This window comes from Pleurodeles waltl, chromosome 2_2 (assembly GCF_031143425.1).
Source record: "Pleurodeles waltl isolate 20211129_DDA chromosome 2_2, aPleWal1.hap1.20221129, whole genome shotgun sequence".
NCBI classification, from domain to species: Eukaryota; Metazoa; Chordata; class Amphibia; order Caudata; family Salamandridae; genus Pleurodeles; species Pleurodeles waltl.
The window spans coordinates 926,455,159-926,473,607 of NC_090439.1; the positions used below are offsets into that span (position 1 = coordinate 926,455,159).

Below are 18,449 nucleotides of genomic sequence, written 5' to 3' on the forward strand. Positions count from 1 at the left end.
TTCGACTTACATATAAAAATGACTAAGTCGGGGCATAGAAATCTTCACATGGCTTTGACCCAAAGCTCCCCAACGCTGATGCTCCCTCCTTGAACACTGCCTGCAGACTTCCCATGCTGAACTTTACTTTCTCAGAAAAATTTTCTCAAAATTTCTTCTAATTTCAAATGTGATTGCTGACCAGGTCACACTTCTTGTATCCGATCTGCCCTCCATCACAGTCGCCCATATTTTTTTACTTTCAGCCGGTCCTGTATGATTAGATAACCATGATTGGCAGTTTGATCTTTCAGTCTCTATTTTTTTCTAAAAACTTTACAATTCAGAAGTCTGGTTCTATTGATTGGATTTTTGTTGTTATGGTGTCAAATAATTTATTAAAATGTATTCAATTTTTCTAAATTGATGTGTAATTTTTCTAATGTTCACTTTGTTACTGCTTGTGTGCTGCATAAGTAATCTACACATTGCTTCTAAGTTAAGTCTGACTACTTTTTGTGCCAAGCTACCCAGTGCTGAGCACAGGTTAGTTTAATGACTTTTTTGTGTTTGTGGCTCTTGCTGGACATGGGCTCACACTCCTACCAACCAACAGCCCAATTTCTCATAAATACCTTTAAAATAATGGCTACTTCATTGTGTTTGACGTGTATGTATATACAATTGCTTTTAAGCCTGAATGAAGCATTGATGTAGATGAATCTTACAGGACACCATGGTCATGGAATGAAATAAGGGTATGGTGGTTGATTCCTTTTGTAAGGAGATGGAGCAGAATTCCAGAGTAGATATCTCTCTCTCTCTCCCTCTCTCTCTGTCTCTTTCTCTCTCTGACAAATGGGGATTTGCCTCTTACTTCAGAAATTCTTGAATTAGAGCAAGGTCAATAGAATATTTAGGTTGATAGCAGTGTGTGGGAAGGTGAATATTTGTGAAAATACAACTTTGGAAAGACACGTACCGGATTCTAGAATACTTTATGTGTAACACAAGCAACCATGAAGAAGAGACATTTTGGAGCCGAGAGCCAGTTGAGAGAATGGAGCAGGGACAAAACATTGGCAAACCCTTGTTGTCCAAAGAGGTCCCCCATTGACACATTTTGAATGTTTTACAAGACACTGGGTGGCACAGGTAGGGAGACCAAGCTAAATTCCACTGATGTGGTCCAGTCTTTCTAAAATATAGGCATTAAGGGTGGTTACTCAATAGGGGAAGGAGAGTTATCCATTTCAGATGATGTAAGTGGTTTTACAGACATCTGACTGGTTAGGGATACACAGGTATTAGGAGGTACTTCAAGTTGTCTGGACTGAAACCCCTTTCTTCAACAGAGTATACATCCCACACAAGATGGCAATTTCCAAGACTTAATCCTTAGCACCACCTGAAGCATACTTTAAGATTATTTCAGCCCTGTTGTTCTTCATTACTTTTTCATGGCTTCACTATAAGGAGAATTCCTTATTTCTAAGGATTATGGATTTTGGAGTTGTTTTCTGAGCTACTTCCATCACTCCTCATTTTATGTCTTGATTGCCTAAACCCTGTCCTGCATTTTTCCTCTCATATTGGATGTAACGTGCAAGCTTGCAAAATGTAACACACAATCATCCACGTCATGCGAGTAAACATTTCATATCAATCTGTGATTGCTAGTTTTTTCCAATATTGTTTTCCACTCCTTTGATTCAGCTCATTTTAATCTCTTGGTATTTGCTTTCTAAATCTGCATTCTTCTGGCTCTCCCTGGTTCATGTTAAAAGAAACTTTCTACAGTAAAGTTTGAGTCTGGAGTCTGGATCCATTATGCTAGCAGAGGAGAGGTAGTACCTTTCTTATTTACAAAGTACATTGCTTGATGTGAGCATTTTCTCGTTGTTTCCATCTTTTGTTTCCAGAAATAAACTGCCAGTACTTCTCAAAAATGTAATCTTTAGTTAAACCTATGGTAATGTTTCACCTTTTCTGATTCATACAGAAAAGCAAATCCATCCGACTGTGTGGACATGGTTTGCGATGCCAAAAGGAAAGCTCTGCTGAAGGACCTTGACGGATCTCTCCTTGGAAGCCCTGGCTCTGTGGTAGCTCAATCTGAGTACCAGTGGGATAAAGTTGCATCTTATGGAATTGGAGACTATCGAATTCCAAAAGTGATGTTAACAAACCTCAATGGCAGCCGAATACCTGTGAATCAAATAGCCCCGAATAAAGGTTTGAAGAATAACATGTTTGGCATTTGTTGTATGCTGATGAGAGTTTATACGTTTTTGTCACAAACCGCCTTTATATGTAGTGTAACTGTTCAAGCTTTGAGTTGATTGTAGGACATTCCCCTAAACAGGAATCTAAGTCAATTCAGAGCAGATATTTGACTCTCAGCATGCCATGCTGCTACAGCTCCTCAAGGTCAGTCCCTATGCCTGAGTTTTCTCTGTTCCCCTGTGTGCCTCTTATCTGAGCTGCTAGGCAGGGTGCAGCCACCAATGCTGATGGTGTCTTTTACCAGCACAGTATAGAGAGCTTTGTAAACCCCATCTTTGGGCCCAGATTGCTTTGCTCCTTGACTTCATTTCCATGTTTGCTACACTCCACTATATACCAACTGTTCATATCTTGCATTCCAGTCTTGCTTCCTGACTAGGTACCAGGATACAATGCAATTGAGGTGCATCCCTTTGCTAACAAGAGGTGAAGTTCTGGTTGCAAGTCACTGTGGGTCAATTCAAGGTGGTGAATTCAGATATAATGCACCACAGGTATTTATCATATTGTCAACCATTGGACTGTTCTTGGATTCACATGCTTGCATTATTCCTCCATGTTAGGCTGGACACCCCAAAGATTTTAAAACAGTAATAACCATTGCTAAACTAACCATATGCCCTTGAACAGTTTATTTTGTGGCACGTTTACCTCATTGAAAAACACCCAAACATTGACCAGTGAGGTGAAAGTACCAACCACTCTCACTTTCCCTAGAGGCCACCATAGTTTGTCTTTCCTATTGTATGTCACCTGTGAAGGTAGGAATCCCAAAGATAGAGATAGGCTGTATTTATATTAATTCTGTCAGAACTTCAAGATTTCTCAGTATTACCTTCCATGGAGAAATACTACACCCATCATAACTCGCTAAGCATAACGAGTGTGTTTTTGGGACATTTTCTCATCTGGACCTTAAGTCATTAAAGTCATATTGTCATTATCTCGACAGAAGATGAACAAACCACTCTTCAAGGTCTATTTGACTTGTGCATTGAAAAATTGCTTATGAGTGACTTGCACCTTGACACATTTACTGTCTTTATCCAAAAGCATCCAGGTGTGACATCTGAAAGATTTTCTCCTCTAAGACCTTTCATGACAGATAAAGATGCTTTTCTTTATTCTTCTGATGACACTAGAGAGGTACTTCCCTCTCTGGTGATGCCCTATCCTAAATGGATGATTCTACGATAAGTGCCCCTCTAACAACTTCAGAAAAGCACAAAAAACATTTGGTGTGCTAGAGGCAAGGACACACTGACAGACTGCATTCTGCCTCCTCTCTTGATGCATCCATCCACCATTCTTACTCTTCAGCCGCAAAAGTGATCAGCTGTGGAAGATGTTCTGTCTCCTTTCTAGCTTGAACTGTCACCCAAAGGAAAAATCCTGTCAACTGAAAAGCCATTATTGACAAAGGTTTTGCCTCAATGGCCACCACATTGTCAACAGTCACTTCGTCCTCAGCAGCCATTTTGTCATTGAGTGGTTCCTCGTGGTTGACAGACACCTCCTCATCATCAAAAGCCCTTTCATGGTGGATGTCACCTCATTGTCGACAGGCCCCTGATCAATGGTTAACTTCTCATCAAATGCCACCTTGGTGTTGGTAGCCTGATCATTTTTGCCACCTTACAAACAAGTAACATCCCTTCCATTTCTACAGATCCTTAGTGTATATGATGACCTTCGGGGAAATGTCATCATTGACCAGACTCTGTCTTTGCTGCAGATGCCCAACAGAACTTTCCATCCAATGACTCTTGCTTCCACTCCTCCTGATAGCGAAGCCAGAGAAATTGATGCCTTTGGCAAAAGAGTAAGTGCCATGGCTGCAGCATTCATCAGATCAGTCAATGCTCTTGCCATCTAGGGTCATTAAGACCAGCAAATTTGAAGTGACATTACCCCGCTGCTTGAGCTCCTTCCAGGTGACAAATGGGAGACTGCAAAAACAATCATGAGAGTATGCGCAACACAGGAACTTTGCCACTAGATAGGAGGGAACCCAGTAGCCCTTTGACTACTGGTCACGTAGTCCCCTTGGGACACTTTCCTGGGATAAAAATGGAACCTCTGCACGTTGACCCTCAGTACCACTGGACTTGAAAGGAGCAACTGCACCTGCTTTACTTTGGGCTAGCAGAGTTTGTACCCTGTTCTGCATGCCTGGCTTGGGTAAAAGTTGATTCCCTTTCTGAAGCAGACTCCAAGGGTCAGTTGGCTGCCCCAACCCCCTCAGAATGACACCGGGGACATTAAAGTTGAAAGAGCCCAAGTTGCATCTGTGGTAGCCACCACAAACATTTTGCCTCTACCGGATACTGTGCATCCCAAAGGACATTTCAGAGATACCGAAAAGATGCACCCATGTCTGCTGGACTTCTGAGTGTTGGTTGTGACTGGATTCATCACCCAAGGTGGACACCAGCCTCCACCAAAGACTTGCACCATGAAAGTACCATTGCAAAAGCGCAAGGTCTGTATTGGCAGTCGATGGAACCCTGCAAAGAAGATTTTGTGGGACCCCAAGGTCTGTAGACAGAGTCACCCCCACCCACCTGTGGACCGAGGGCTCGATGGAATTTCACCCCCGGGGACTGCATGACATTAGGACCATCCTTGAGCATCTTGAAGCCTGCATCCCTCAGCATCAGGACCACTCCATAGTCGTCTTTGTCATACTGTAAAGTTTAGATCTTTCTTTAAAAACGCTCTGGTGGCCAGGTAACTGCTCAAAATGTCCATTCTGGCCCCCTAGACCTAGGTCCTGATGGACTTGGTCACCCAACACAGGACAGAGTTATCAAGTTTTCAAACCTTTTGTTGGTCAATGCATCTAACATCTGTACCTCCAGAACCCTCCGGTGGATTTTAATGATTGACATATCTAAAAATGTATAGAAGTAAGTTTTATTTTTTATAAATTGGTGTTGTGTTTCTTTCATGTTGTGTGACTTTCTTATTTTATTGGTTGGTGCTTGACACATTGTTCCTTTGCTAAGCCTTACTTCTCACAGCTACACAGGGTTGAGCTTAAGGTTGCGTAAATGTACCTGACTGGACCTAAGACAGTATTTGAGAGTATACTGCACAATAGGGCTACCAAACCATATAATATAGTACACCCAAATCCTCACAAGAATAATAAGTGATAAAACATCTGTATTCTTTCCGTTTGGTTGTGAAGTAGATTTCAGAGTTAACTGTGACTTTAAAACATATTTTTATAATTCTTTAATATTTGTCTATATTTCTAGGTGTCATCAGAGATTCTGCATGTACCTATATGTCAACCTGGGAAAGCTATCAATGCACAGGACTTGATTATGAGATGCTGGTTATTGAGAGCCTTGACTCTGATACAGAGACCAGAAGGTTATCACCAGTGGCGGTACTGGGGGATGGTTACATCGATCTTATTAATGGTATGCAAGCATAATGATACATTGCGATAATTTAAGTCAAAACTATGATATGTGATTTAATTTTTAGAAAGACCCATTAAGCAGATGTTGCTTGTATGACTCCAAAGCTAATTTTACTGATCAGGACAGAATACAATCATTTACCAGTGGTTACACCAAATAACAACAGCTCGGCATAAATATTTTCATTACATTAGCTCACTGGAGGTATGTCACAGTACAGCATAGTTTGGGCCTACTTACCTCACCCTGCGCCAAGACATTATGAAGTTCAAGGAGAAAGATCTTTCTTTTCCATATTGCTTATATCTTATGTGTACTCTGCATGTACGGCCGCTATTGTTCGCAGTCACATCAGATGGTGTGAAGTTCCCATTCCAGCCAGGTTTGAGGCCTGACACTCACTTTTGGTCCACTCTATATACCCAGCAACCTGACATCTACTGAAAGCCATCATAACTCTCCTACACTGAACGCTCTCAAATGTACTTCGAGGAAGCATTGCAGAATCACAAGTGTTTTACATAAGCAAATCAGAAAGCTGGTAGCTACTGTCAAAAAACATGTTCAGTATGAAAAGAGTATCCTTTTGCTCATTATAGCTTGTAGTATTATAGACCAATCTTGACTCCGTCATGTCCAAGAACTGTAAAGATCTCAGAATCTCACTCTTTGTAAATCAGCAGTATTAGTAATCTCTTGTTGCTGAGTGTCAGTTACATAAATCTCAGAAATGTAAATCATCACCATAGTTTCTTCCCTAGACATTATCATGAAGGACACACTGAAAATCTGAAAACTTTGCTGCAGATCTCTGTTAAATAAAAATTTATGCATATGTATTTCAGTTTTGATAAATACGATCAACACCAAACATTTACCCCAAGAGTCATTTCACCTGAAACACGCACATCTGTCACCCTATTAATTTTGGGGACTTTTGACCTCTGAGAAATTGTATGCTTAATCCAAATGCAGTGACCTATCGGAAGCATAATTGCTCTTGAATCCTTTTGACACATTTTACACCTCTGGCATCATGCCCTAATTTCACCTCACAGCTCTCTTGATGAACAAGAAATTGTGGCCTTAAAAAAAGTAATAGTCCTTGAGCCAGAGGGTGTGATGACCACTGAAACTCTGCAGTACATGCACTGTGTTTAGTTGAAGTCATGTGTTCTTGGTCAAAGAAGCCCCTCCTCTTTTCTGGGGCCCACAGCAAAGTGATAGCTTGCACAGAATACACTAGACTGCTAGTTCATAGTAGGTAAAGCATGGATATTCCAGAGCAATAATTAACTTGACAATTTCATAAAATTGTCAATTTGAACAATAAAGTGGAATCAGACTTGTAGCACTCGCTGCCCTTCAATAAAGGGTTTACTGATCATAGAAAGAGAGCTGGTAGCCACTCCATGTCTGTTTGGCAATGATTTGTCAACATTTGAATGGACTGCTGCTGATTCTCTGGTGCAGTCAGCCAATCAGAGTTCTCCTGGTGTTTCTTCTCTGAGTACTAGCGGCCAGTTATCACTTCAGGATGCTTAGGAAGATACTGAAGGTTCATTTTCCAAAGGAATAAGTCCCTGAGTCAGGTGACAATGTTTTTGCTTCAGAGGGATAGCCTGGGCTTCCTGAGTTTCTTGCAAACTGCAGAATGCAGGAAGTTAAATGCTGAATCTCCCTGAATGAGCAACATAGCGCAGTGGTTCCCAACCTTATGACTGTGGACCTCCACTTTATCATTACTGGAACCCAAGGACCCCATTAAATCATTATTGGATTCCAGTTTCCCCCGACTGGGTCATTACTGAAAACCGGGGACCTAATGTGTTAATGTTATTTAATTTTCTAAGCTGTCGCGGACCCCCTGAGGAGGCCTTGTTGACTTCCAGGCATCCCCAGATCACAGGTTGAAGACCATTGACATAGAGTAACCAACACAGATAAAGGAGTGGAAAGCCATTACAAATACTTACACTTTTTTTGCACATACTAGCCAACTTGCCAAGCTGGTGGCAGGTTATGAAGGCAAACAATCAAGGCAACCCTCTTAACAACACTAGTTCTAGGGACATTTTTGCGAAGGTAATGATTGACATTGGCAGACTCCTGAGATCTGCTGTCACAAGTTCCCTCAGGTCCTGCCTTCAGGCTTGTTACCAGGCATACTAGTATCACTCCATTATATTTTACCATAGTGGGGTTCCCCTAAGACATGGCTCTTTGAAAGAGAATCTCACTTTCTATTAGTGTGCCTGATAGCTATGTGGGAAGAATGTAGTGTAACCTATATGGTGCCTACTCCATTTCACCCAGAAATTAACAGTCTTGTTAAGAGATTGGCAATTCCCTGAAAGACATGACCTGTGGAGGACTTATGAGTAGGTGAAACAGAAAATAATAGAATGTAACAATTTTGTGCCTCTGGGCAACATGAGAGGTCATCTAATTCTTGTAGGAGTGCTGGAGAACAATTCTTCTAAATGAAACCCATGTGTTGGGTTTCAAATCCAAAATGATACAATACCAATCATAAAATAAGCACGTCATTGTACAACAAACTGAAACTCAACACTGAAAAAATGTAAGTCCTCATCTTTGGGAACAACACTTTGCCGCGGACTCAGCACCCCCCCAGCCCTACAGACCACGCCTGCAACCTTGGCATCATCCTGGATAGCAAGCTATCCATGAAAACACAAGTCAACGCAGTCTCATCCGCTTGCTTCCACACCCTTGACATGCTCCGTAAAATCTTCAGGTGGCTCCCAGCAGACACCAGAAGGACCATCACACAGGCCCTCATGATCAGCAGACTGAACTATCAAAACATGCACTACGTAGGAAACACAGCACACCTTCTGAAGAGACTCCAGACAATACAGAACTCAGCAGCAAGACTCATACTCTACCTTACCAGAAGGACCCACATCACACCTCATCTCAAAAAACTACTCTGGCTCCTGATTCAGAAGAGAGGACAGTTCAAGATGCTGACCCACGCCTACAAGGCCCTGAACATCTAAGGACCAGTATACATCCAAAAATGGCTGACCTTCCACCAACTGACCAAACACCTACAATCAGCTTCCCTCTTCCTCACAGACACCCCACAGATCAGTTGAGCTAGCAACAGAAGATGCTCCTTCTTGCAGCTGGCGGCCAAGGCCTAGAACAACCTCCCCCTGCACCTCAGGACAGCATCATCACTCCAGCGATTCAGAAGAGAACTAAAGACCTGGAATTTTGAATGATCATTCCTCCACACAGCAGCATACAGCTCCAGCACCTCAAGACCCTCATGGGTGATTTGCTGTGCTCTATAAATGTTTGATTGATTGATTGATTGATTGGTTGATACTACAAACCAGATCTAGTAGAACGTCTAGGTAAGGGTGTATCCCAGCTCTATATGACAAGTGAACTATATTTTACATAGAGCCGGAAAAGACTACCAAGGTGAACTACCTTGTGTGGTCCTAAAATTCTGAGTCACCACCAAAGTGTTATATCTGTTAACTGGCTTAAGCGTCACAATATGTTATTGTGATATGGATGGTAACACTCTAGCCCCTCCCTAACTGGACAACAAATAGAAGAGAGGCACAGTGATTCTCTCATGTAAACTGACATATTAGCAATAAAGAAACTGCAGACGAGTGGCTCGTCAGTTTTCTGACTTTTCTGTTATGTCAGGGTCCATCAGTTGGTGTGTCTGTCACATAAATAAAGGTTAAACATGTGAGTTGAAAGAAAGGTCATGGTGCAAAATATCCCCTATTATTAGCCCGATTTGATTGACATTGTGCCTGGAGTTTCAGTATGCCCCGACCTAGGTAGGCTGTTATCCCAAGTATTGATGATAATTACCTTAGTGTGAAAGCAGTTACACCAGACCACAGCATAGTCAAAGCACACTTGGCTTTATATACAACATGGAACCATTAGCTTTTTGCAAACATCATTACATTTATTTCTTAATACAAGTGGCAGCCTGTTTGTCGAAACAAATCTACAAACTGCCAGATAAGGTAAGAACGAGCATTTAAGGAGGACAAATCAATACCTGAAGAGACAGTCCAGTCTTTTTGGAACAAAACCCCTCCCCAAAAGGATTGCTACAACCATGGATTCTTCTAAGGATCTTTACTCAATTAGCAAATTGACTCATAATAGGTACCATGAACTGGTATGCTTATTGACCAGATAAAGGTTGTCAAGTTTCTTAGCACATTTGACTTGATGACAGAACTGGGAGATTGCTCTTGTTAGTAGTATATATTAAGAACATTGTTGAATCAAAGGAGCCACTGTAAGGTTAATCTAATCTTATATTGACCTAAAATGGGTCCTACCAATCAGGTCTTGATAGAAGGCTTCATTGCCAGCTATTTGGTTGGCAGTGCTTTCTACAGCTCCAATTGGAGGTACCATCTAATGTCCTTTGAGAAAACGCCACAAGCTCTGCACAGCAGGCCTATCAAGGTCAGTAGAAGACAGAGAGGAGATCAGCTGTATAACTCAGTCACCTGGTGGTAGTAGAGCACGCAGCCTGTATATCTGACACCCTCATTATGTGTGGCCAGGTGTTTGAGCTGATTCATCAGATATGCTATTAAATCTCACTTCGCTAGGTTGAAATTCATTGGGTTCAATAAAAAACTCCGGATTACAATTGTATCCACAATAATGGGGACTAACTTGGATTTTGTTGTTTAATGCACCACAATCCATAAGGTCCGGTAATTATCGGGCATTTTTCCCCTGATACAGTTTGGTAGGCTAGATATGCTGAAATCTATTGGAGGAATACTGCAGGGGTGCAGTAGTAGCTGCTAAACTCCTTATTGTGGTAAGTGCCAGAAGATTAGTTGAAAACACATCACAATTAACCAGCACACTCATAATCAAGCCCGAAGAGTCTCGATTGGGAGGCTATCAAAACTTAGACTTAGATAAGGACTTTCCTAGGATTCACTGCATCGTGCTCCCAGTTCACTTCAAATATAGCAAGGACTTTGGAAGCCTTAGGTGCTCCTGTATATCTCTCTGGCCTATTCTCAAATTGGCGTTTTTCCTCTCAAGATTGCCTTCTGTATGTAAGGCCTTCCTTCATCAAGCTAGATAATCTTGTCTCTCGTGCAGTCTCTAAGTGAGAAAGAAGATCTGGTCTTTGCAGTATTTACCCCTAAGAGCACATAACATCTTATTAATAAGCAAAGTAACAAACACAGGCCTCTACAGCACTGTCAGGAAACTTACCTTCGACTGCACTCCCCAAAAATAATTTCTACGCTCTCCTTTATTCTCCAGCATAAATATCTTCCCTTACCTTAATGTGCTGACAACATTTCCTTGCTTCTCTTCAATTCCACACATTAATATCAGATATGCCCAACAATACAACCACAAGAGCACCTTCCTTCCCTCCAGCGCTCCTGGCATTTCTTGGGCATACTAAAAAGAGTCCTTTTCCACACTATGAAAAATAATGTCGATCATTTCTGCCCCCCCTTAACACAAATGTATAACCACTGCCATAAGTTATAAATAGCCTCCTGCTTAAAGCAGAAGTACTTTATCTTCTCGCCACTATGTTTTCCCTAAATTCCTGAGTCCTTACGCACCCTTTTTGTACAATCAATGATACTTAACTACTCATAAACACTGATACCCAACCCTCTATGCCCCCTCACTAACACACACATCACCCTTATTCAAAATATCTGGATACCATACACATCTGTTCCCCGGCCTCATTCACTGCTCAGTTGTAATCAATGTCACTTGGTCTATCCTATACATCTTTACCTTACTCCTTACTATATATATATTTTATGCAAGCATTAAACTTGTGTTCCTGCTCACTTGCGCACCTTAAGGTTTCATGCCACTACCTACAATCCATGGGTATTAAGTACTGTGTTTGCTTCAGTCCCAGGGTGGTGCCCCAATCTGACTTAGGGTCTTTATAATTCAGGTCGGCTTTCACTCTTACTATCATTCTATCTGAAAAGCAATATTAGAAGGCCCTTAACAGCAACTTATGTTTCCCATTTGCTTCTCAAGAGGTGGCAAAACTATGCTTTATCTAAGCCACTTAAATCTTAATACAAGCCCTCCGATAAAAGAGTGCAACTGTCTTCTATTTCCTAGACGCAGTTGGCGCTATTTTTGTGTTTTCTTACATTGTAAAACACCTGGGGACATCTGCATGTTCTGTAGCACTTGTCAGCGGCCTTCAAGTCTTTTAACATCTCTGTGTATTTTTTTTAGGTCCACAGGATCATGGCTGGTGTTCAGGATACACGTGTCAGAAGAGAGTTTCTTTGTTTCACAGCATTGTAGCAAATGGCAAACACTTTGATATTTTTTTCACAAGCACCAGCCCTCAGAAACTCCGATTAATGCTACTGAATGTCGATTACACAAAGGTAAGGCATACATATATAATTCTGATTTTGAACATTAAAATGATGTGTCAGTAAATGCAATAAGTCAATAGAGATTGTTGAAAACAGATTATAAGATATAAAATGGAAATTGTATAGCACGAAACAAATAAAGGAAACACTATTATGAACATACTACAGTTATAACAGATTGATCAGCTTTTACAAGTCATATAGATTTTATTTTTGCTTCAAAAAAGGTCCAACATAATACTAAGTCTGGCAACGTTTTTCCCTCATTCAGCATCTACAGTAATTTTACAGTGAATTTATATAACGGTACCCGAAACTGTACTTTTTTGTATGAAAGCATGTTGATTTCTGGCAATTTAAGATTAGAAGGGATTTCCCTCCCCCTCACTGCCACAAGTGCTGCAGGAGCCCGTGTTACATCACTAATACAGAGCAAAGGGATCAGTGACCCCTTTCAACCAGTTTGATAAGGGTTTGTTATGTCAGTGGGAGGCCGCATGATCAGCAACATTAAGGCAATAAATTTGCATGTTTTATTTAAGCTCAATGGAAAAAGGCTTCCACCACCTGTTGCTTTTCAAACCATTACAGGTGCTGAGGGGCCCCCCTTGGATGATGAAGCATGGCCCCCCGCATCACGGGGCTGTGAGGCCCTACATTGCTCCTCTGTCCTATACCTCTTTTCAGATCTTTGGAGCCTTTGGAGATGCGTGGCAATGCATTCAGCATGAGCACATTTGCATAATCCAGGTGGTTTAAAGGAGAGCAGCTGTGTCTGATTTCTCAAGATAAGGGACAACATCATTTGCCAGTTTAGGTTGAAAGGTATTGGCTTTCGCTGTAGAAGCTAACTGTGCAGGCATTAGATAATTGTTCACTCATGTAAACTCTAAGGGCCAGATGTAGGAAGGCATTAGCGCCTCGCAAAGGGCGAAAAAAGCCGTTTGCAAGGCGCTAATGCCCTCACGCGATGCAGAAACACATATTGCGAGTCGGTACCGACTCGCAAAATGTGTTTCAGACTCGCAAATAGGAAGGGGTGTTCCCTACCTATTTGCGAGTCGCACCGCAATGTAAGTTGATTTGTGACCGCGAAAGCGGTCGCAAATCAACTCGCAGTTACCATCCACTTGAAGTGGATGGTAACTCATTCGCAAATGGGAAGGGGTCCCCATGGGACCCCTTCCCCTTTGTGAATGCTCACAAGAATATTTTTTCAGAGCAGGCAGTGGTCCTATGGACCACTGCCTACTCTGAAAAAAACCGAAACTAAAAGGTTTTGGTATTTTTTCTATTTGCAGCTCGTTTCCCTTTAAGGAAAACGGGCTGCAAAGAGAAAAAAAAAAACTGCTTTATTGCAAAGCAGTCACGGACATGGAGGTCTGCTGTCTCCAGCAGGCCACCATCCCCGTGAGTGCCTAGACTCGCTATGGGGTCGCAAACTGCGACCCACCTCATAAATATTTATGAGGTGGGTCTTTGCGACCCCATAGCGAGTCGCAGAAGGTGTCTGAGACACCTTTCTGCATTCGCTTTTGCGAGGTGCAAATTGCAAGTCGCAGGGACTTGCAATTTGCACCTCGCAAAAGGGAACCTTCCTACATCTGGCCCTAAGTTCTTGACTACAGTACTTATAAATGAAGCTTACCCAGTGGGACAGATAATTGTATAGGCACCCCAAACAATGCAATTTCCATTGTCCCACAGTTATGGACTCACTTGCTTTTCACATTCAGTAATACATTTCTAAGAGGCTTTGTCTATCCATTCTTTTCTCTTGTTGCCCTCTAGCTGGACCATTATCTTGTGGTCATCAGCCTACAGTTGGTATTTAAGGCCAGAGGCCATTATCACATTTATAAATAGTAACTTGCATTCATTAAAAAGAAGAGGGACACATGCTGGGCCTTTTATGACTCTATATCTCAGCTGGCAATAGGGACCACAGTTAGTTACTGTGAGAGTGTTGTACTGTGCCAAGAAAGATGGCAGCCAAGCACTATCAGTTCCTACAGCTCTAGCATTCCCAACAAAACAAGGCAAGCTTGCTGCCCCCAAACTCTAGTCTATAAGATTTGTTTTCATATAGCAACTAGATCTAATTTTGTACCACGACTTAAACAAATACTATTTTTTTTTCAATGTTATTTTCACTTCAGGTACAAATATTACAAAAACAAGACAGGAACTATACATAATTAGCATTCAGCAATAATAAGTCATTTATTTTGGCTGGTTGCATCACAATGCCCTCCTCCAGTCCCTTCATATTGGTTGATTAGTTGTATTTGTAGAAAATATTTGCTTTGTTTGTCTTGATTGTAGAGTCAACAAAAGACTCAGAACAACCCTTTAATCACTTCCCGATATATAGACTTGTCCAGGTTTCAATAATTTTGTATGGAATTAACATAGTATTAACGGACAACTCTTACTTCAACTCCCGGTATTCCTATTGGTTGCATACCCTTACTTGGCTATCTATTCCACTAAATACTGCCATATAGCTGTAAACCTTTTTATACTCCTGACGCGTTTTAAGTACATCTCCTCATATTTCTTGGTTCTTAACATCTTATTCCACCAGTTCTGGAGTGAAGGAATCGTTTGAGTCCTACAAAACTGCAGTATTCATGATCTAGCTACTCCAAACGCAATGAAAATAAAGTATTATTGATAGTTAGCTAGTTGGCTTATTTTCTCAGATACTCCAAACAGAACTAAGCTTGGCTCTATCTCAATCCTTAAGTTAGAGCTGTGATTTATTACCTTGTTTATCTCCAACCAAAAAATAGTTAATTTAGGACAGTCTAAAAAAATATGTAGCCAATTGCCCAGTCCCTCCTGATGGCAGCGAAAACATTGATCAGCAACTGATGGAAACATTTTATGTTTTGTTTCTGGAGTGTAATAAGCCATCCATTTGGAGAGGAAAGACATTCTTTTATAGTTGGCTGCCTTCAAAGGTTTGTACCCAACGTCTGAATTAATTCTCCAATCTTCACTAGAAATTACACATTGTGTTGTTCTGTAAATGTTATTCCTGAAATCTGTAATAAATTCAGAGGCGGATTGATCAACTAGCAATCTGTACCAATTTCCTCTACTCACTACTTTACTCCTAATTAGAGCCCTCCATATCGGGTGTTCTTGAGTACTTGTTAAGTGTATATTAGTACTAAGATAATGTGAGATCTGAAAAAAGCTCAAAAAAAGTCTACTTGCCATATTCTCAAACTTTATTGTGACCTCCACCCAAGTAATGTATCTGCCTCTTAGAAGAAAATCCCCCATCTCTTTGAACCCTTTGCTATTCCATTGAGCTATCACCATTTCTGGAAGGTGTAGGCCAAAGTATTTACACTCCTGCAGTTGTAAGTAAATGTAGCCTTATGATATTTTATGCGTTTTACTTAAAATCTCTGCTCTTTTCCTAAGATCACAAATATATTTGTATTGAGTTTTTTTGGGACGTTTAGTGGTTTTGATAAACGCTGGGAGACTTATTGCTGATTCTACAATCACCTTATTGACCAAAAATACTTCCAGGGTTTCTCTACTATCCAAATATTGTGCCAGTGTATCCTACAATGCAGCCTGATAATAAACTTGAAAATTAGGAAGTGTCAAGCCCCCTTGGTTTTTATTGAGTTGCACAACTGAGAGCCTCACCCTTGTTTTTTTTTCCTCCATACAAAACTTAGTATCATGGAATCCAGTTCATGAAAATAGGAGCTATTTATTCTTATTTGCAGATCTTTGAATAAAAAAAGAAAAGCAGAAGAATTGACATCTTGATGAAGGAGACTCTCCTTATCAGAGTCAACAGGGGAACCATCAATCTGTCCAAAAGGTTTATACTTTTTCAAGCATTCTGGCATAGTTTAGCTAAAACAAATGACCATAGTTCTTCATGATATATATTCACAAATACCTAATGGGTTCAGATGAAGTAGCTTACTATTGCAAGCCAGGAGGAAGATCCTCTGTTCCTACGTCAAATAGGAGAACTTCTGTTTTTACTTTTGTTAACCTTATAGCCCCCTATTTGAGTAAAACCATTGATTTTATCCAGCACCCTTTGTATGTTGCTGAGCTTTGGTTTTAAATATAAAATGATATCGTCAGCAAAGAGCTTAATTTTTGGCATAGCTACTATTGGTGACATAATTTCGCTTGTGCGACATATTATATGAGCCAGAGGTTCGATAAAAAAGGCAAGCAGGATAAGGGAAAGAGGACAACCCTGTCTAGTGCCTCTTTTAATCTGAATTGTGCCTCTGACCTTTTAGTTGATAACAATTCTAGCTTGGGCACCCTGATACAGCTGCCTTATCATTGACGTAAACTGTAAGGGGAAACCAGATTTGGTCAGACAATATAGCAAGGCTTCCCAGTTCACTAAGTAGAAGGCTTTCTCTGCGTCTAGCATTATCATTACCGCAGGGATTGCATTTACCGAAAAATACTCAACTGCCTGTATTAAAATGTTTGCATTAGATGCCATCAGCCTGCCGGCTACAAAGCCGTTTTGGTCTTTATGTATTAGTTGTTGCGCAAACGGTGTGATCCGAGTAGCCCAGACCTTCATTAAGATTTTATAATATGCATTAAGCAGACTGACTGGACAGTATGCATCTGGTTTCAACAGATTTTTATCATTTTTTAAGAAAATGACTAGCTCTTCACAGAAGGTTTTATAGAATTCTATTGGTAAATCATATCTGCCACAAGCTTTTGCACTCAACATTTTCTGGATGGCTCCCTTAATCTCAGAGGGTGTAATCTTTTGCACTATGCCATTCTGAACATTTAACTGAGTCTTTGGTAACATGATTTGCTTATAATACTGGTCTATTTGTGCAGGTGAAACTATGTAGTTAATCTCATAAATTCTAGAGCAATGCAACATAAATACCTGAGCGATATCCTTCTCCTGAATAATGATTGCACATGTCTCAGGATCCTGAATTTGATGTATTACCTGCCTTTCATGTTTTAGATGGGTGGTCCAAGTTTAGCATTTTTACCTTTTTGTTGACTTTCTTCATAGACTTGCTGCTGGTAGGCCCTCGAGCTAGTTACTTCTTCAAAAATAAAGAAATCTTTTAACTTTGCGTTTGTTTGAGCGAGATACCGCCTTGCTGCTTCCTGCCCCCCTGTTTCATACAATCATATGTAGCCTTATCTATAGCCATCTGCAGTTTTTTTTATCTCAATCTCTCCCTGTCTAGTCTGCGATGCTTTGAAGGAAATAATCTGACCCCTAGCAGTAGCCTTAAATGCTTGCCTTGCATTTAACAAGGATGCAGAATTCTGATTGCATTGAAAGAACTCCTGTATGAATTTTCTCATATCTGTGACCTACTCCTGATTGCTAAGAAAGGATCTATTGAACTGCCATCTGGGTCTCTCCTTGCTAGCTGCCTCGAGCTCTGTCATCACCATGACCACTGAATGGTCAGAAAACGCATTTGCCCATATGTGCGAGTGAACCTCCTTCAGTGTATGAGAAACTAGAAAAAAATCTATCCGTGAATCTGTTTTATAAAGTTGGGAAAAGCAAGTGTATCGAGTGGCTGCTAAGTATTCTTCTTGCCAAGGGTCAGTTACTTGAAAATCGCTTTTTACTGTATTCAAAACTCTCTTAGTTTTAGGTTTTAGTTGTCTTCTCCCCCGATTAGAGGTATCTAATATAATATCTTAAATATAGTTAAAATCCCCTCCAATAATAAAGGGGCCTGTGGCACTCATTGCTATATTGTAGAGTTGCACTAGTGGCTCTCCCTCATCCATGAGTGTCCCATAATAATTGACCAGATTAATTTGAATTCCTGATAGTATGACCTTTGGCCAGAGCCATCTCCCCTTAGGGTCTCTAATAACCTCTTTTATGACCCAATTGACTCTGAAACACAGATATATTGCCACACCTCTTGCCACCAGTCCAGGTGAAGCGAAGAGAGCTACTGAGTACTGTTTTGGAATATATATTTTGGGGTTATTACTTTTTAGATGGGTTTCTTGAAAATAAATCACTTCAGGGTTGTATGATATCAGCCATTTTCACATTTCCTTATATTTCTGCCTGTTTGAGATTCATTTGCATTGCAGGAAATAATCTTAAGCTTCACCATATCTTCTAGTTAGCTTGACAGTAGCCTTTTTCCAGCCATGCCTAGTACCTGCTACTTTGTGGAAAAAACTAAATTTTCTCCCCATGTGCAACCCCTCACTCAACCCCTTCCCCACTCCCATCCATCCACTCCTTTCCTGGGTGATCTAGGCTTGAGGCCCTCCCATCTAGGGTCTCTCAGAACACTGC

General features: G+C 40.8%; 1 protein-coding gene across 2 annotated transcripts in view; it reads left to right on the forward strand.

Annotated features, from left to right (window-relative positions):
* LOC138282759 (fibrocystin-L-like) overlaps positions 1–18,449 on the forward strand; it is a 455,872-nt gene that overhangs the window by 392,411 nt on the left and 45,012 nt on the right. For both annotated transcript variants that reach the window (XM_069220630.1, XM_069220631.1), the window contains exons 71-73: positions 1,982–2,214; positions 5,529–5,696; positions 11,976–12,133. In XM_069220630.1, coding sequence (XP_069076731.1) covers positions 1,982–2,214; positions 5,529–5,696; positions 11,976–12,133 — 559 coding nt within the window. The remainder of the gene's footprint in view (positions 1–1,981; positions 2,215–5,528; positions 5,697–11,975; positions 12,134–18,449) is intronic.